Here is a 17,585-nt window from a genome sequence, read left to right as displayed (position 1 = left end):
TTGTAAACAGGTGTTCCCCCTTCTGTTTAAACACTCCCTTTGAGTACTGGAAGGCTGCAGTGAGGTCTCCTCAGAGTTTTCTCTTCTCTAAGCTAAACAAGCCCAGTTCCCTCAACTTTAGGGATTACAATGGATTGTGAAAACCCAGCCAGTGAAAAAACAACACAACATGTTCAAGTTATTCTGTCACTGCTACTATTACAGTTATATAGTTGTGAGTTATGGTATTGGTTATGGAAAAGGGAATCTGGACTCACTAAGATACAGTGATTTCCTCAGTTAAGGGAGAAGCAAAGTGCTAGTAGCTGCATGCTTTTTAAGAAGTTAAAAAAAATTGAATACTTAATTCTGCAGGTTTGCTACTTTTCAGGCTGTAGATCCACCCGTTTTGATATAGTTCTTTTTTTTCTTTTAGCAGCATACATGAAAAGAGATAGGTCAGCCTTAAAAGATTATTCTAGGCAGCGAAATAGATAATATTTGCACAGTCCGCATGGTGTCACCCTGGCAGCAGAGTTGGACAAAGGTTATGTGATAAATCTCAATTAGATGAGTTAAATTAACATCTGAAGACACAATTCACCTACATACATCAGAGAAATACTGCATGTACGTTATGTTTTAATATGTGCAGCCTGTACTTACTGCCAAAGAGAATCTGTTATTTCTAAGTCTTTCTAGATTGCAGAACAGTATTTAATCAGTGCATAAATGTGGAAGTTGGAAAGAACTGCATTGCAGTTATTTTCCTCAAACCTTTAATTTGCAGTGTCACAACTCCAGGAGCAAGTGATCCATCTGCACACTTCAGTGCAACAAAGGAAGAGAGAGAAGAAACATCCCCACAACGCCCATCATCTGCTCAGAGAGGTGGTTCTCCCATCATCCAAGAGCCTGAAGAGCTCCATCTCCATCAGGATGACCTCTCTCCAAGGAGAACTAGTCTAGTGATAGTGGAGTCAACTGATGAACAACCAGAAAAGCTTGGAAGCGGCTATGAGGAGGAATCTTTAGAAAAGGTAAATACTATTTTTTCCTCAGTGTAGCTGACACAGAAACACAAGTTTTATGTCTAGGTCATTCTGTAAGATAGAATAATCAGGCTGCCTGTAAATATTCCTATCTGCAACTGAGCTGTTTCCTCTCTAGTTATGAGAACTAGCTTTAATTGTTTGGATGGAGGTTTGAAAACAAAAGCAAAACCAAAATCCTGAAATCTGGACTGTAACTCAGATTTTTCTTCCCCCTACCTGTCCTTTGGTCTGCAGCATTTATGTCCATGCACGTGAGAAAGAATTAAATGGTGCTTGTAACAGGTGCAGACATAAAACACATAGAAGTGAAGGCTGAATAATACACATAAACAGATAAAGTAGTATCATTCTAAGCTTAAGAAAGACAAGAGCATCGTGAAGAAAGTCATGAAAAGTATTGTAAACTTAGTGAGATGAGGGGGAAAAAAAAAGGCAGCAGGATGTGCATTAAAGAAGACTAAAGATGCACTGGGAAGAAAAGACCTTGAGAATTCTGCTTATGTAGCATGAGGGCAGTAAGGAGACAGGATGGAAGAGAAAAACAAGAAGTATCTGAGGTAGGTCATTTGGCTGTGGCAGAAGAAGGGACATTCTTGCATATTTGGTTAGAAGTCCAGAGGGAGTAAAGGAGAGCATCTACATGGCTTTCAGTGGAGAAATTGTATTACTTGGCAGCTTCAGGTTTCAGCAGGAAAGGCTTCCCTCAACCATAATGTACTACTTATTTACAACAGTAATCTTTACCTCCCCCAAATATATATATATATATACTGCCTATATTGCCTCTTGCACCTTCTTATTTATTCTTTCACTTCTACTTTTATATTTTTTATGCTTCCCAAGTATTTCTTTTTGGCTTCTCTTTCCCTTTTGATCTCTTCATTTAAATGTTGAGTTCTTTCCTGTACAGGACACTTGCAGCTATTTTTTCTTGGATCTCTCTGGTGCCGGAACTGTTGATATATTGTCTTCTAATTAAAACTGTTCCATCTTACTGTCTGTATGCCGTGCTATGTACTTCTAAGGATGAAGGATTAAAATGCTTTCATATGATTTTCTGTGCAATACAGGAACTGTATGCAATACATATGAATTCCAGAGGTGGTGGTAGTAACACAGTCTAGTTCAACTCAGCCATGTCATGAAACATATGGCTTGTCTCTGGCAACATTAAAAGCACCGAGACTAGTAAGAGCAGAATTAGTACCATAGGAATTCATCCTTCTCTTTTCAATATGCTAATGAATAGATAGCTTATAGTTAAATGGCAAAGCTTCCCTCCAGTTCCTGTGTGAATACTTCATAGGTTAAGAGGCCAAAATCCTAAAAGCACAAATTCTCAGAAGCTGATTTTAGAGAAAAACCAAGACAGAGCCTATGAATTCTGTTAATACTGCATACAATAGAACACTGTTTCCATGCTTCCAATAGGAGTTAGCAGAGGAGTTAGGTGAGCTGGAAACCAGCTCGGATGAGGACGAGATGGTAACTACCAGAGTCATTCGTCGCCGGGTGATTATCCAGGTATTAAGTGTGAAATGACTGCACAAGCCAGTGGTGGCTAAGGCCATAGTGATACATTATGGAGTGATGCTGAAATAACCAATGGGCTGGGTATTGCAACTGAAGTTGAAATGCTCCTGAATAGTGCATGATCATTAGATAAATCATTCTAACACCTTTTCTTAAAAAGAGGATCATATTAATACCCTTTCTAACTCAACTCTAAATGCCATTAAACACTCCAGCAGGAGGACAAAGACTTTCTTCAGCCCAATCTACAACACCATTAACTAACACATAATTGCCTGACTATTGTGGTGCAACTTTCCTTTGCATGTTTTCAGATACTCATTTGCAGAATAACAATTTCTAATATTTCTAAACTTTTGAATTCTAACTGATTTTAAAGTGGCTTATTTAAGGAATTTACATGCATTAAGGCATTGCTTCATTAAAGTCTGTTCTTTGTCATACAGGCCGATAGTATGCCTGAAATGCCACCAGAAACAGTCACAGAAGAACAGTACACAGATGAATATGGCCACACAGTGGTAAAGAAGGTATTATCAGTTACACCCACTTGCTACCTTCTTACTGTCCTATAAAAGGATAAATAAGTCCACATACATTCCCAATTTTCTTTTGGGAAAGTACATGATTTTTAAAAATTAAGCAAAGACAACAACAGAAGTTCTGTTCATGATGGATTCCAAGATATGAACATTTATTCCAGTTTACAAGATCATAGTGTTTCATAGTTCATAACTTGACATACTTTAATTTTCCTACTTAAATCCATTTAGACCTCCATTTCTGAGAAAAAGTTGATTTTTTTTAATTAAAATAAACAAATCAACCACTGCAACAACAACCAAACCCCAGACAATTTTATCAAAGAGCTTAAGTATGCCCATATTAATGAAACTAATGCAAGGTTAGAACCACAAGTCACCTAAACTCAGACTTGAGCCCCTTGAAATCCACACTTCACTGTGCCTAAAAAGGTTCCCAATTTTGTGTAGCTGCACATCCAGTTAAAGTTTTATGGCATAGAGAACACAGAAATTATTTGTACAATATCCTCATAAGTACTTTCAGAGTTTGCTTATAGAACTTGCACAGCATGGAAATGGAACAGGAATTTCTATCCTACTTGCTTTACCTGACAGTTCAGTGCTTAGACAATTGGTCTAGGACATGGCAGACTTCCTCTGCTGTCTCCCAATAAAATATCATAGACACACTATATATCTGTATATCTCTAGAAGCTGTTTGAAATCATTTTAAAATAAAACAACCTGCCACGCTCCCTCTTCCCCCAGACAAATATTTCCAGGCACATCCTGCAAGGGTGAGTGTACTTCAACTTTGTTCTTTTGGCTGGGTCTGGCTGAGTCTGGGCAAGTATTACCTTCACCTCTTACACAAACAGTCTGATTGATCTTCACTTCAAATGAGCTGCTGGGCAGAGCAGGATGTAACTGCTTAATGCCATCTCGTAAAAAGGGGTGGGGAAAATATATGAGAGTGTCCACCAAAAGATGCATAGCTGCCCTCCTGAGAGATTTATCTCATCTTCAAACCTGTAATTCTTTTCTGCTACTCTTTGCTTGGCTTGCCAATGCCTAGAAAGCTTAAGCATCAGATTAGGTCACTTAAGCAGGTTAATTCTAGCTCACTAGTGCAGAGCAGCAATTAGTACTATTATTGAATTACCACATTACATGACCAGTTCCAAGTACTTGATAGCCAAGCTTTAAGTTTCAAAAGCCTTTTAATTAGTGTTAAGATACTTTTGAAAAATACCAGTTTGAAAATGGCTTTTAGCAGTTGTGCAATTGTAAACAATGTTCTAAGGCTCTATACTGTTTAAGTTAGTCTTTCTAATATACATTGTTGTAACAGTATATGTATCTCAGTTCACTTGTGAAGTTTATGGAAGCTTTGCTGAGCAGTAAACTAAGTAAAGCCAATGCATCAAACTGCTGCTGTACTGTAGGTATTTGTGAGTATGCATGTTGAAGCTGTGAAAACACTGAACCCCATCAATGCAGGTTTTCCAATGCAGGAAAAAATGCCTTTTGAGTAGAGAAAGCTATTTAGAGAATAAGAAGAAATGATCTGTTACTGTCAGTTCTTTTGGGACAAAGCTCTATTTCATTCCTTCAGGTCACTAGAAAGATCATCCGGCGGTATGTTTCTCCAGATGGCACAGAAAAAGAAGACATCATTATGCAAGGAACACCACAACAACCTGTCACAGTTGAAGAAGGAGATGGCTATTCCAAAGTTGTAAAACGAGTTGTGCTGAAGAGTGACAGTGAACAGACAGAGGTGAGATCTACTTTGCTTGTTATCATACAAAAGTGCAGTATACCTTCTAACAGCATACATAGATCCTTCGCATTGGAAGGGACATCTACAAATCATCTTGACTAACTGCCGTATAATGACCAGGGACACCTACAGCTCCATCAGGTGCTCAGAGCCCCTCCAGACTGACCTTGAGTGTCTCCAGGGATGGTGCTTCCACCACCTCTCTGGGCAACCTGTGCCAGTGCCTCACCCCCTCACTGTAAAACATTTCTTCCTCATATCCAGCCTAAACCTCCCCTCTTTTATTTTGAAACTGTTTCACTTTTCCCTGGCACCACAGATTCTGCTAAAGAGTTTGTCCCCTTCTTTCTTTCAGCACTTTCAGATACTGAAAGGTCGCTCTAAGGTCTCCCCAGAGCTGCCTTCTTCTCCAAGCTGAACTGCCCCAGCTCTTTCAGCCTGTCCCTAGTAGGGGAGTTGTTCCATTCCCGGGATCATTTTTGTGGCCCTCCTCTGGACGCAGATTCAGAGCTACATTCTAATTACGGCAATAACTTTCACTTCAGGTTGATTTTTTGAAAAGTTCTCTTGCAGATGGAAATGACTCCAAAAAAGAAAAAGGAGAGGATTGAGGAGGGGGATTGTTTTCTTTGAAAACAACTCAAGATAGAAATCCTATGAGTTATGAGAAATGCTCATCTCAAAGAAAGCAGTTTTGTACCAAGTCAACATGTAGATAAATTGAAAATGTTTACTATTATATCTCTTACTGTATTTAAGGAAATTAGTGAATACTGATATTAAATGATCTCCAGATTTCTGCAACTATGCCACCCCATGACTATCCCATTGCATTAGGTTTAAGTTACTGATATATTCTTTGTTTGAAGATGCTAAACGAAAGTGTTACTTCTATCTTGTCCTGCTTTAGATCACCATGCAGCCCTGTAGACACACATAGTAGCACCTTTAAGGTAGCAACAGAGGGGCAGGAGTCAATAAAAAGGGTTGATCTCAGCAGTACTGCGGTTGAAAGCAACATTTAACAAATGACCGTTAGAAAAGCTAAGAATGTGATAGGTGTTACTTATCCAACAGAATTAACCATCAGAATTAATTCCTTGGGAATTGGTGATTCCTTCAAAGTAAGCTGACAGCAGAAGTCATTTATTTTAGTTAGCTTACCATACTATAGAACTACAACTCATCCTGTGGAGCCCATATAAACTAAACTTATATTTTGCCAAACAAAAAATCATATTTTTCGCTTCCATCTGGTATTCTGGAATTCCATTCTGCTGCTCCTGTGAGTTCCTTGGTTTATACAAGTGTTACTCATCTCTCAGAAGATTACGGTAATTTTATGATATGTTCTGATACCACCTGAGCTGATAAAATGTACACGGACAATGTAGAAGGTAAAACATTTCCTGTTTTCTATGGCAATCATTAAGAAACAATGGTAGAACTAAAAGCTTAGCTAGTGAGCATCTGTTATGTAAATAATATCCAACCTAATCATTGTCCTAACCTTCCAGGTGACTTTGTCTGAACCTGGTGTTTTGCCCAGTGCCTCCAATTTCCAGTCTGAGCCAGTGGAAGGCCGCAAGGTCAGCAAAGTCATAAAGACTACGGTAGTGCAAGGAGAGAGAATGGAGAAACACCTGGGGGATGCCAGCTTAGCTACTGATCTTCCATCGGCCAAAGAGGACTTTGAAGAGGTAAGAATACCTTTCCAATGTAACTATTAAACCAGGCCAGACTATTTCACTGAAAGTTTTGCTGGTGCAATTATCAAACTCAACCACTAAGTATAAACCTCTGTTGTTACACTTGACCATGTTATGAAAACCATCTTATATAAAAGATTATATATAAAGGGTATTTATGGGTAGAGTCTTCCATTACAGAATTAACTGTGACACATTTTAAGATTCCCATTAAAATAAAAAATGAAAGCAATCCGTGGAGGATTTAAGTTGATAGAAATCTTTTGTGTGGTTACTGTTAAAGCTTTAAGTTCATTCACACATTACCCCTTGTGTTGCTGATTTTGGTAATTGACACTTAATTCTACTCTCTGGATAAACTGCTGTGTCAAAACAGCCGACTACTTCTGTCCATGAAGAAATTGCTACCGAGCTAATTAGCACCTTTTCTCTTTTTGTACTTCTGATCAGGTTAGACATTTCAGTAATAGAAAAAGAATAGTGCAGGAAAAGGGCAAGAGGCAAAAAAAACCCTGCATCTAGCCAAAAAGAACTTAAAAAGGCAGCATTTTTATTTCCTAATTTTATTTTCTATGAAGTATTAGTAACAAGATACTCAGTGAAAAACTTTGCTGATCTCAATTCCCTGCTTCTTCCATTTTAGGAGTATCCCCCCTCTATTTCTGTGCGTGTCTGCCTATTTACTGCTTGCTCTCAGAGCAGGCATCTCAGGCCGACAGGTGGAAAGCATATAAAAGAATATTTCCTGCAACAGTAAAAGGTCATTGTATCTGTTGTTGTAAGCAGATATAAAGGATGACGTGGCGCTCCAAGGCCCTGATTTGAACATTTTCAAACTTGGAAAGTTCTAAGATTTACTTCAGTAAAATTCTCAGCACAATGAAACTATCCTACATAAGAAATTGTTATTAATCTGTACATCAGAGGAAGAGTTGTAAGGAGTTCACCATTCAGCTTTGTTTGTATGAGATAGTCAAGCATGAAGAACAGTTGTTTTCTGTCCTAGCTTTCTGTCTTTGTTTTAATTGGAAGTTTATGTTTTTTGAGGCTTTGAGCTATACAGGCAACCAAATTAAAATCCAGCTCCCTGCATTAGTAGAGAAGGAAATCATGAAAGAGGATGGATCAGTTATTAAAAGGTTTGGCTTGGCATGGCAGTGAACTGCTACCACAATAAAAACTAACAAACTCACTCTGAACATAAGTGGATTTAAGTGAGTGTCTGAAGTGAAGCCACTGACAGTATGTGACTATTTGCTAAGCTACTAAACATTACTAACATTCTGATACAAGAAAGGAAATGTGCAGTAGGAAGGTCTTGCAAAGAGTTGAAAGTGCTCAGGAAAAAAAGGATGTGGAGGGCTGTCAGCTAAGCACAGCTCAACTGCTTGCTTTACCTGCTCTCCACAGGACACCTTGAATAAGGACAATGTAATAAGCAAAGGAAAAGAACAACCAAGCAAATGCATTCACTGCCTTTCACAAGCAGGCTGACGTCCAGCCAGTTGCTGAGCAGTGATCACATTGCAGGACAGACAGACATTCCACACTCACTTCTTCCATGTGCCAAAACACAGCACCACGCAGGCTGCTGTGAATAAAGTTACCTCCATCCCAGCTAGACTCAGTACAAACGGGTATCACTGCTTAATCAATTTCATAGGAGGTGATAGAAAACAGCAATGCAATTTACAGTTTGCCTCATTAAGGATGCTTCACAAATCACTTTTCATAGCGATTGATTCAATATTCAAACTATCAGATTATCTCTATCAGTACTAATTAGAGGATATATGAAGATATCTAACAACATACGCATATACTTACATTTATTATTTTCTTATACTCATTGGTTAAGAAGTATTAGCTGCCTTACTTAAATAAGTAAAAAGACTTGGCAAGAGTGCTTTGATCAAAAAGCAGGCTCCTGGTGAAGGCTAACACAGACATCCAGCTGCCTAGTGACTACCCCATGCATTTCCCTAGATCTGGAAGAGGCTCAGTGACATTTATGGTTCTGACTAGTAGAGCAAAGCTCGTTCCATTGAGTTAAGAGAGTAAACAAAGACAGAATGTAAGTCACTAGACTGCCACAAACTCAGTTTTACTGACTTAAGGAAGACTTGCACAGAAGTAAGTATTCATGAAATTACCTGACAAAGCTGAAAATACAATGAAGGAACCTTAAGTATAGGAGAACTTTGTATGCTGACATTAAATACAGCAAGGTGGGCAGTCCTGTGTGAATGTCTTGTGTTGCATGTCCTGGTGTTACAGCACGTTTTTGCTGAGCATGCACAACTGTGCGTTTAATAAGCATGAAGAAATGGACTGCATACATTATGAAAGCTAGTTAAGGTTGTGGTGTGTGTTCTGTTCAGAATGAATAAAGAATGTCTGGCCTTAGCTTAAACTGACAGCCAAAACTACTCTCATTTCACTTTTAAAGAACAACAACAACCCCCTAAACCTCCAGCTGTAGAAGAGTGTGTTTCAGAGCCTTCAGAAACTGTAGGCTATGAATGCTTTCTCATTCTCTCTTCAGGACAACACTAAGTAAAGCCAGCACACAGAAGAGGACTGTGATGAAGGATCGGTACGGAAAACATGTTCACATAGAAGAGCTGGATGACACACCAGAAGCACTACCACAAGATGACCTCCAGCATGACCTTCAGCAGCTTCTTAGACACTTCTGCAAAGAGGACTGGAAACAGGATGCAAATAAGAAGCTGCTTCCCTCAACAACAACAGCGTGTCCATAGTATGCAGCATTCATCTTTTATAGGTGTAGACATTACGACCTACATAATCACTGGAAGACACTGCCATTTCTACTTGTGCAGATGCAGTGAATTCATTTGTTCCCCCTGTATTTGATTTTGGGTTTTTTGTTAATTTTTACCCTAATTTGTGACCAAAGATAGCATCCTTCATTTGGGATGATTTATCCACCAATTGTCGTCTTTGTGCTGTACTGGGACCTTGTCAGCATTGCCACTTTCTGCCGCCGGTCCTTTGCTTCTGCACTAGCTTCACGAAACTGCATTAGTCAAACCAACTTCATCTACAGGCCTCTTCAAGTGACTATGTACAGGCATCATGAAAAAAGGGAGTTAACATGTAAACTGTATATAGCAAGAGTATTTGGACTTATGAGACTGCAGAAAACACACTGCCTATGAATACTATTAGTGTCATGGATTACAAGGTTTGTTGACACTGGTGAACAACAAAAAAAATAACATTAACATGATCAACTGCGAACACTGACTGAGGAGGAAGCACTGCACATCTACTGCATCCGTAAGACTTCCAGTTTAGGGATCTATTATTATAGTTAAAGGCTCTAAGAGTCAGGCTAAAAACCTGGAAATTCAGCTGTTCTCATGAAGTAAGAGCTGACTGTGGCCATCGATATTTTAAGACCTTTGGGCAGCCACTTCAACATTTCCAGAAAAGAAAAACAATAATTAAAAATATCCAATTAGGTAACCAACTTGCTAGCAGCTATATCTATGGCACATTTGCATACGGTATTAAAATCTTTTAGATCTGGACATGTGGCAGGGTGTATTAAACAATTATAACTACAGTAGTTTCCTGTTTTCATCACTGCTTTAGCAAACCACATTGTCCTGCTGGCCACTGCACTGTAGATAACTATGGGAGAAAGACTTACACTATACGAAAAGAATAATTAATTCACCATGTTTTAATCAAGATTGCCTCTTATCCGATACATGCATGTGGCATTTGAAGGTCAAAACCAAACTCTCCTGTAATTGTGTCAACCTACTATAGCCCTCTAAGCCCTGAGCGAGCAGTTTTTATCTCCCAATCGAGTGTTTTTTAAAGAGAAAGTGCTCACTATCCTTGAAAGCCAGTTTCTGTTCACATTTTGTTACCTACCTATATATGATATATATTTCTAAATCAACCCTCTGAAAAATCATGATAGCACGTATGCACTCCTACTGTAAAAAAGGGAACATAAAGATCTGACATGTTGGGTATTCTATACCTTAATATTTAGAGGTGAGCACTCTGCAGCATTTTAGCATATACAACACATGCAAACACACTAAAGGTTTTTAAACAGCTGTCTGATTTGTTTTTTTAATAGCGTACTCAAGAACAGATTAAAAACAAATCCCCTCCTTTAAGAGTAATGCTTTTTCCAAGCATACCCAGCCTCCTATGATTATAGTTTGGGTTTATGACTCACTCAGCGCTCAGAACAAGGAAGGGCACGTCTCATTAAAACAACGATGCCAAAATCAGGAGCACATCTTGGGAGCTGAGGCTTCCTGCAGGCAAAGCAACCCGAGGTGCCACGCTAACACTTCTTTTTGGCAGGCAGGCAGAAAAAGAAAAGTGTTTTGGCAGCCAAAACGAATGAGACCCTTGATGAAACATTTCAGGACACACCGACGGCTCTCTTATTGTCGGAGCACAGGATGATCTTCAAGAACGGGGCTCTAAAGAAATGCATTTCTGTTGTGTTATTTGCGGTGCAGATGATGTTCTGTGTAACAACATAATGGTTATTCACCTCTTATTTTAATTTTTTTGCTGTGTTATCAAAGAACTTGAATACTGTGAGAAGAAGTGAATTTTAAGTTGATGAATCAGCATCTTGTTCCCATGGTGATAACACTAATTGAATATATCTATGAGGGCATGTATTAGTTAAAAATTAAAAAAGATACAACACTAACAATACATAGCTGCAATGTGTACAATGGCTGATTTAACTAAATAAAAATGTACAAGTGTTAAATGTAGCAACAACGGCTCATTCTCTTTTACTGCCAACGCAGCACAGAAGGACCAGAGTGTATTTGGGTACCTCAAGTGAACTATCATGATTAGAATTCCTCTGTACCCAGCTCTTTAAGACCTTTTCAATTCTGCTGTTCAGCAATGGGTGAAAGTCCTCATTAAGAGTCGGGCACAGGTTGCTGTGCTGGTTTTTTAGTATTATTATTATTATTTCAAAAATCATTGTTAATTCTTTTTCGAGATCCATGCAGGATCTTCTTTCAAATACAAACCAGACTATGTTATAGCCAATTGCTTTTACCAATGGCCACAAGTATTTGCTACTACCCACAAGAGTCTCTCTCAAGCAAAGGGAAGGAAGAAATGTGAAGGGTGAATTCCTATCATGCCATCCACCCTTGCACTGCACAGAAAATAAAGGGAAACAGTTTTGCTGCCTATTCAAAGACAACACTATAAATCTGTAGTGATGTCCATGCTTGCAGCTGAGGAGCCCACTCTGCTGCAGCGCCCTGCCTGCTATTCATTCACTTACATGCTGCATGCAAGGCTCCCAGTAAAAAAACTGGCTCAGTCCTCCGACTGACAGTCACACACCAGGCACACCATCAATGTAAGCAGCTTCTGTGCAAGCCCTTAAAGGCTCACAATTCTAGTTGCATGCCTAATCCACAGACTTTTGACTTGAATTCTTTTTTCCACTTCATTTTTTTTCCACTGCTCCCAGCCCCATCCGCCAAAGAACGAACCATAACCCACCACAACACTTAGTGCATTGCAGCACCACAATATCACCTTGGGATCAGGCAAACTCTGGAGTTCTGCCATTATTTCAAGACATGAAAATGAGTTTCTCCACGCAGGGCTATTAAATACACTTAAAGCTCTGTTTCTTCCACATGCAGCTATCAGACCTCATATGAGTTGCACAAGCAATGTAAAGGCAGTGGTGACATTACGCATGAACACAGGTGGGCTCTAGCATGGACTGCAGCCGTGCACCATTCCATGTCCACATGAACACAAGTGGCCCCAGCTCTGTGTGCCTCATCCTGCATCACTCTGTTACCATGGGGCTGCATGGGTGGTGGTGGGGACAGAGGTAGGCCAGTATTGTTAAAGTAATTTTAAAATATACCCTGAGCAGCTCTAGCATTGCTGCATCAGCACTTTCCAAGTAGAAACCACTTGGATTCTGGCCAGTGCCAGGCTTTGTGCCTGCATGGAGTGCTGAGTGGCAGCAACAATTTGGATAACTTACTCTCCCCTCTCTCCACTTTAAGAAATAGGGAAGACTTCATTTCTGTATCTATGACTAAAATACTTACTTACAACATTTTAACACCTCTGACCACCCTGGAGCGAGATGCCGCTAGTTGTAGCGACATACAGAACAATGTGCCAACTATGTGGCTGTTACCTTATACTGATTATGTTATATACCATATCAACAAAATGAGGATAAACTCATATTTACATAGAATGTCCTGCATATGTCCAAGGAGATTTAGTTGACATATTCCATACAAGTAAAAAAAGTAGAGCTCACAGAGGATTTCTGTGTGCTTTTGGAGTTACATTAGCTACAACCCATGTATTTACTATACAAAGAATTAAATGAGCCAGACAAGCCACGAAAGACTGAGCGTACATACAGATAACAACTCATTGCATACAGCATAAGTAGTGAATTCTTTCAAGTACAAAAATGCAGACTCCACGCCCCGTAGTATATAATTTCAGGCCTTCAATAGCGAGCAATTTAAATGAACAACTTATTTCCCTCAGGGAATCCATAGAGATATCGTTTTCAACTGTATCATCACCTGACAGCCTTTTCCAAAGTATTCACCCAATCCCCCAGCTGGCAATTTTTGCTATTGCTGCAAACACGTTAACACAGAAAGCAGTATTTCAGGTGAGACCAAAGCCAGAGCATTTTGACAGGTCTCAAAATAGCCGATGAAGAGGACATCAGCTGCTGTGGGGTGGTTGATTTTTTGTTCTGTTTTGGTTTTTTTTTTGTTTTTTTTTTTTTTTTTTTTTTTTTTTTTGCCAAAGAAACATCATCGCCTTTTCCAGTTCCTTGCACAGATTGGTTTTGTCTTGAGGTCTAAGCCCTCTTCTTTTCTGTATTGAGGGCAGCAACAAGCACAATCTATGACCTCAGCTTTTCTTATCACTTCCACTCCTCTGAGTGGAATTAATGCCACATTGAAAGCAATTAATACCACGGAGACTGATCATTTTAATGACATTCCTACAGAGATAGGGAGTAAAATGACTTATTCTGGGACATATTCCTGAGCCTTTGCAAGCATACTAAGAATATAATTCACTCTGCACACATGCTTTAGGGCTAGGAAGACCAGAGCTGTACCTAGAACTGAACTGCAAACACACCCGCACAGCAACAACCAGACAGAATACAGCCACCACCACACACAAACACCTACACAACAACCACCAACCTGAAGTCATTTACTACATTAGAATTAACACATTTCCAGGTCACCGAGTGTCTAACGAAGCCATGAGCTTTTTGAGATCTATGACTGTCACCTTTGTCCATCTGAATGCTTTTCAGTTCCACACCATCAAATCAATTTCTCTCTTGGTCAGTCTTATGCTCTTAGTGATGAGTCTTACACTGACTTCTCTACTGACAAAAATCAATACCTCAGTTACCATTACATGAACCCAAACATAGCTGTCACCATGATCAGTGTAATTACTGTGTATAAAATCTAAAAATGGCACACTATTCAAACAAACTTAATTGGAATGATAGCAGCACCTGCATTTACTACCAGCTGCGGTACATCAGAACACACAGTGGGTTCAAAAGCACCTCAACTGTATTGCCACACAATGGCTTCTACTGATCTAATATGTTTGTAGTATTAAAGAGACTTCTCAGGTACATAGAATGTGATGCATTCTCTAAGAGATAAAGAGCCAACAAGGATGGTCAGTGGTACCAAGAAGTATTAATAAGAAAAGATAATTACCTCAGAAACTCCTTCAAGCTATGCATCTTTGAGAAACTAGGTGCTGCGCAGCTGCTTGCTGTACAAGGCAGTATCTACCCCTAAGCCACTGCATCATCCATGTGACCTCAGAAATAAGCAACTGAGCAGCAGAAACTAATCTTCCTCAGTTCTGTTAACGTGACAGGGCCAATAATTTCACATGAATGTAATGGAAGTGGGCTATAAGGTGCTGACAACCCCTTTTCTAGTGCTCTGCCTGTGCCAACTGGTAAAATACAACTCTCTCACTAGCAGAAAAAAAATAGCAAACCATCACTCCCACCTGCTGGTTTTATGGCCATTTTATAGAGGGTAGGAGGAGGAAGGTGCCTTGCTGGTGAGCAGCAAGCAGGGCTCTAGATAGCAATAGGCTGGGCCGTGCTGCATGAATATCAATACAACAGGACACAGTGACCACAACATTACAGAAAGATGCTCATTCATATTAAAAGCTACAGTAACACCTACCCTGGCCCCTGCATTTGACAAAAGGAAGATGAGAGTAACAGAGATACCCCAGGCCTGCCGATTGTCCAGCTGCCAGCACAAGAGCAGTGCTTCACAGCAGCAGATGCAGGCCCCAAATGACACCTCCCTCTTGCTCAACCTAGAAGAGACTGCAGGTGCATTTTCATCTTTAGTTGTTTCTTTCACACAACTGGCTAAATATGGCTCCATTGACCCGAGGTGACAATGGATGCTCAGCCAAGGCTGAGGGGGAAACATCACCTGATGACCAAGGTCTGGTCTTGGCTCCAGATGCCCCTCCAAGACAGAGTGTGAGGGAGGAGTAACCTTTCCCCTCCCAGTTTTACAGAGGGAAACAGAAAATAGCAAGGTTATGTCACTGACAGTAGCAGGAGTTTTGAAGAGGACATGTGAAGCTGATTGGCTACTACAGGATAGGTAAGAGTGAAAGGAAGCAATAACCTGAGTAACTAAAATAGCAGCAGGGCAGGGAAAACCCACAGCATTGGGGAGACTCAGGATGTCACCTCATTTTCTCATTTTTTGTGATCCAACAGCAAATCTACCCCCCAGTCAGATGAGAGACAGCCTGTTAGTTAAGGCCTGTTTTAAGATGCTGTAGAAATAAATGCAATAACCATAGAGCCCTGCTTTGGGAGGTCACCACAGTCATGTGCTGATACAACACCAAAATTTTATTCCCCTACATCAGAAGACACAGACTGCACCCAGTCCTCCCTACCCTATAGGATGATGTCTGAACTCTCCAAGTAGAAGTAACAGAAATGTGAAAAGAAAGAGATACAAAGAAACAAATGATGCAAAATCTTTAAGGAATAATTATTCCTTGAAATAACACAACTATATGGAGTCAGTCCCAGCCTAATATTTGCTGATCACCTGTATTTTGCATTAAACATTTAAATAAAGATAAACAGAACAAGATACAACACAGTAACAGACAAAAACAACTCAGAACCATAGAATCACAAAGGTTGAAAAAGATCCCTAAGATCACCCAGTCCAACCGTCCACCAACACTGCCCACTAACTGTGTCTCTAAGCACCACATCTCCATGGTTCTTGAACACCTCCAGGCATAATGACTCCACCAACCCCTTGGGCAGCCCATGCCACTGCCTGACCACTCTTGTGTAGAAGTTTTTCCTAACATCCAACCTGAACCTCCTTTACAGACTGCACTAATCAGTAGAATGAAACAAAATGAAACATCACACACACAAAAAAACAACAACAAAAACACCACAAAAAAAAAAAAAACCAAAAAAAAACACAAAAAAAACCCAAGCAAACAAACACCACCACAACAGAATCACACCACAGCAAACTGAGCAAACACTGAAAAGAATCAGGAACATCTGAGGGAAACACATTTTTCCCTGGATGCTGGCTGGCAAGTTGCAGCCACTGTAGGAGCAGAGCCCTGCCAGCACCCTTTGGTCCAGAAGACTGATGTTACCACCTGCAAAGAGCCACACACGTGCTACATCCAGAAATAGGGAAAAATAAATAAGACACACGAAGGCCAGTCGAACTATTCTGAAATGAGACAGAATTGGCCTTCTGCCAACAGTAGGTGGCAACACACTTCTATTAAAGAGCCACTAGAGGGCAGCAAATCATTTTTTTTTAACGGAATCGCCACAGTTTTTATCAAAAATGTGAAATGTTGATTAAAATCAAAAAGTGAAATGTATTTGCCCCACTATCTACATGTTAGCTGGTTAAACTCAGAGAAGGTTTTAAAGGTAAGATGCTTGGCTGATCCCTCAAGCAGAGACTTGGCCCAAGCAGGCCAAGTTCCCCATATACTACAGGTTTTGCATCAGGCCAGGCTCCCTGCAGGCACTGCAGCCTTGGAGATTTGAACCACAGTGGGAAATAAAAGTTATACTTACATTCCAGCATCTCAGTAATCAAGTTCCTTCCATGGTTCTAAAGTTAAGATGTCTGACAACATCTTTGAAATTGATATTCAGTATTCTTATGAATTTGTGACATTTTTTTTCCTCCCTTTGAGCGCACAGACTTGCCTTCATTGTGAAGTTACTCCAACTGCCTCATCACAAACAGAATGCCCAGCTCCACCCAAGGAAACATGGCTCTCAATCACTTTAGTGATTCCCACAACTAGGGGAAGAAGGTACCCCACAACAAATGAGAAAACTCTTTGCATCACTTCATAAATAACATCCTGCAATTGCACACAAGCACCAGCTCTAACAATACCTATTTTCTGACTGTCATTCTTTACCCCAAATGATTTTTGGGGACTGAGGATGGCTTTTTTCCATTCCTAATCTGTTTGAGTTGCACAGAGCATTAGGGATGCAGGTGCTTACCGAAGATTCTGGTATAATAAAATTCTGCTCTCCCTCCCTTCCCTCTTCTCTTTAAGTAGAAATTATTAGAAATTAATGAGGTCTGAGAACCACTGATGCATTCAGAGTAAAACATGGATGGTATTCACCTTGCCTTGCTCCTCAGGAAGCTAACAGATATACAGATATAATTCTGTAATTCTGTTTTCATCCATGAGTTCAGAGCAAGACTTAAGTATTACAAATGCATTTACTTGCTTTTGCTTTCTACAGTAATAAACAAGCCCTTAACAAAGGGTATAATCACCAGAATGGGAAAACAATCACAAAGAATTGGTTGCTCATATTTGAAGAGACCATGGTGATGGCATGATG

At 39.9% G+C, this 17,585-nt stretch overlaps 1 protein-coding gene and 1 long non-coding RNA gene across 33 annotated transcripts in view; one reads left to right on the top strand and one right to left on the bottom strand.

Annotated features, from left to right (window-relative positions):
• Positions 1-11,370, top strand: part of ANK2 (ankyrin 2) — a 316,117-nt gene extending 304,747 nt beyond the window's left edge. For 20 of the 32 annotated variants that reach the window (XM_032444311.1, XM_032444309.1, XM_032444304.1 and 17 more), the window contains 6 exons: positions 770-1,019; positions 3,014-3,097; positions 4,707-4,871; positions 6,392-6,574; positions 7,631-7,722; positions 9,129-11,370. In XM_032444311.1, the coding sequence (XP_032300202.1) occupies positions 770-1,019; positions 3,014-3,097; positions 4,707-4,871; positions 6,392-6,574; positions 7,631-7,722; positions 9,129-9,348 (994 nt within the window). In that variant the 3' untranslated portion in view covers positions 9,349-11,370. Of the gene's footprint in view, positions 1-769; positions 1,020-2,465; positions 2,559-3,013; positions 3,098-4,706; positions 4,872-6,391; positions 6,575-7,630; positions 7,723-9,128 lie in introns of all 32 variants that reach the window. The other 12 variants (XM_032444291.1, XM_032444289.1, XM_032444299.1 and 9 more) reach the window with 1 other exon arrangement.
• Positions 1-17,585, bottom strand: part of LOC107313592 — a 48,107-nt gene that overhangs the window by 16,310 nt on the left and 14,212 nt on the right. The gene's annotated exons all lie outside the window — the stretch shown is intronic.

The sequence above is a fragment of the Coturnix japonica genome, chromosome 4, assembly GCF_001577835.2.
Source record: "Coturnix japonica isolate 7356 chromosome 4, Coturnix japonica 2.1, whole genome shotgun sequence".
Lineage (NCBI taxonomy): Eukaryota > Metazoa > Chordata > Aves > Galliformes > Phasianidae > Coturnix > Coturnix japonica.
Note: the sequence above shows the minus strand (reverse complement) of the source record. Positions and strands in the feature narration are given on the sequence as shown.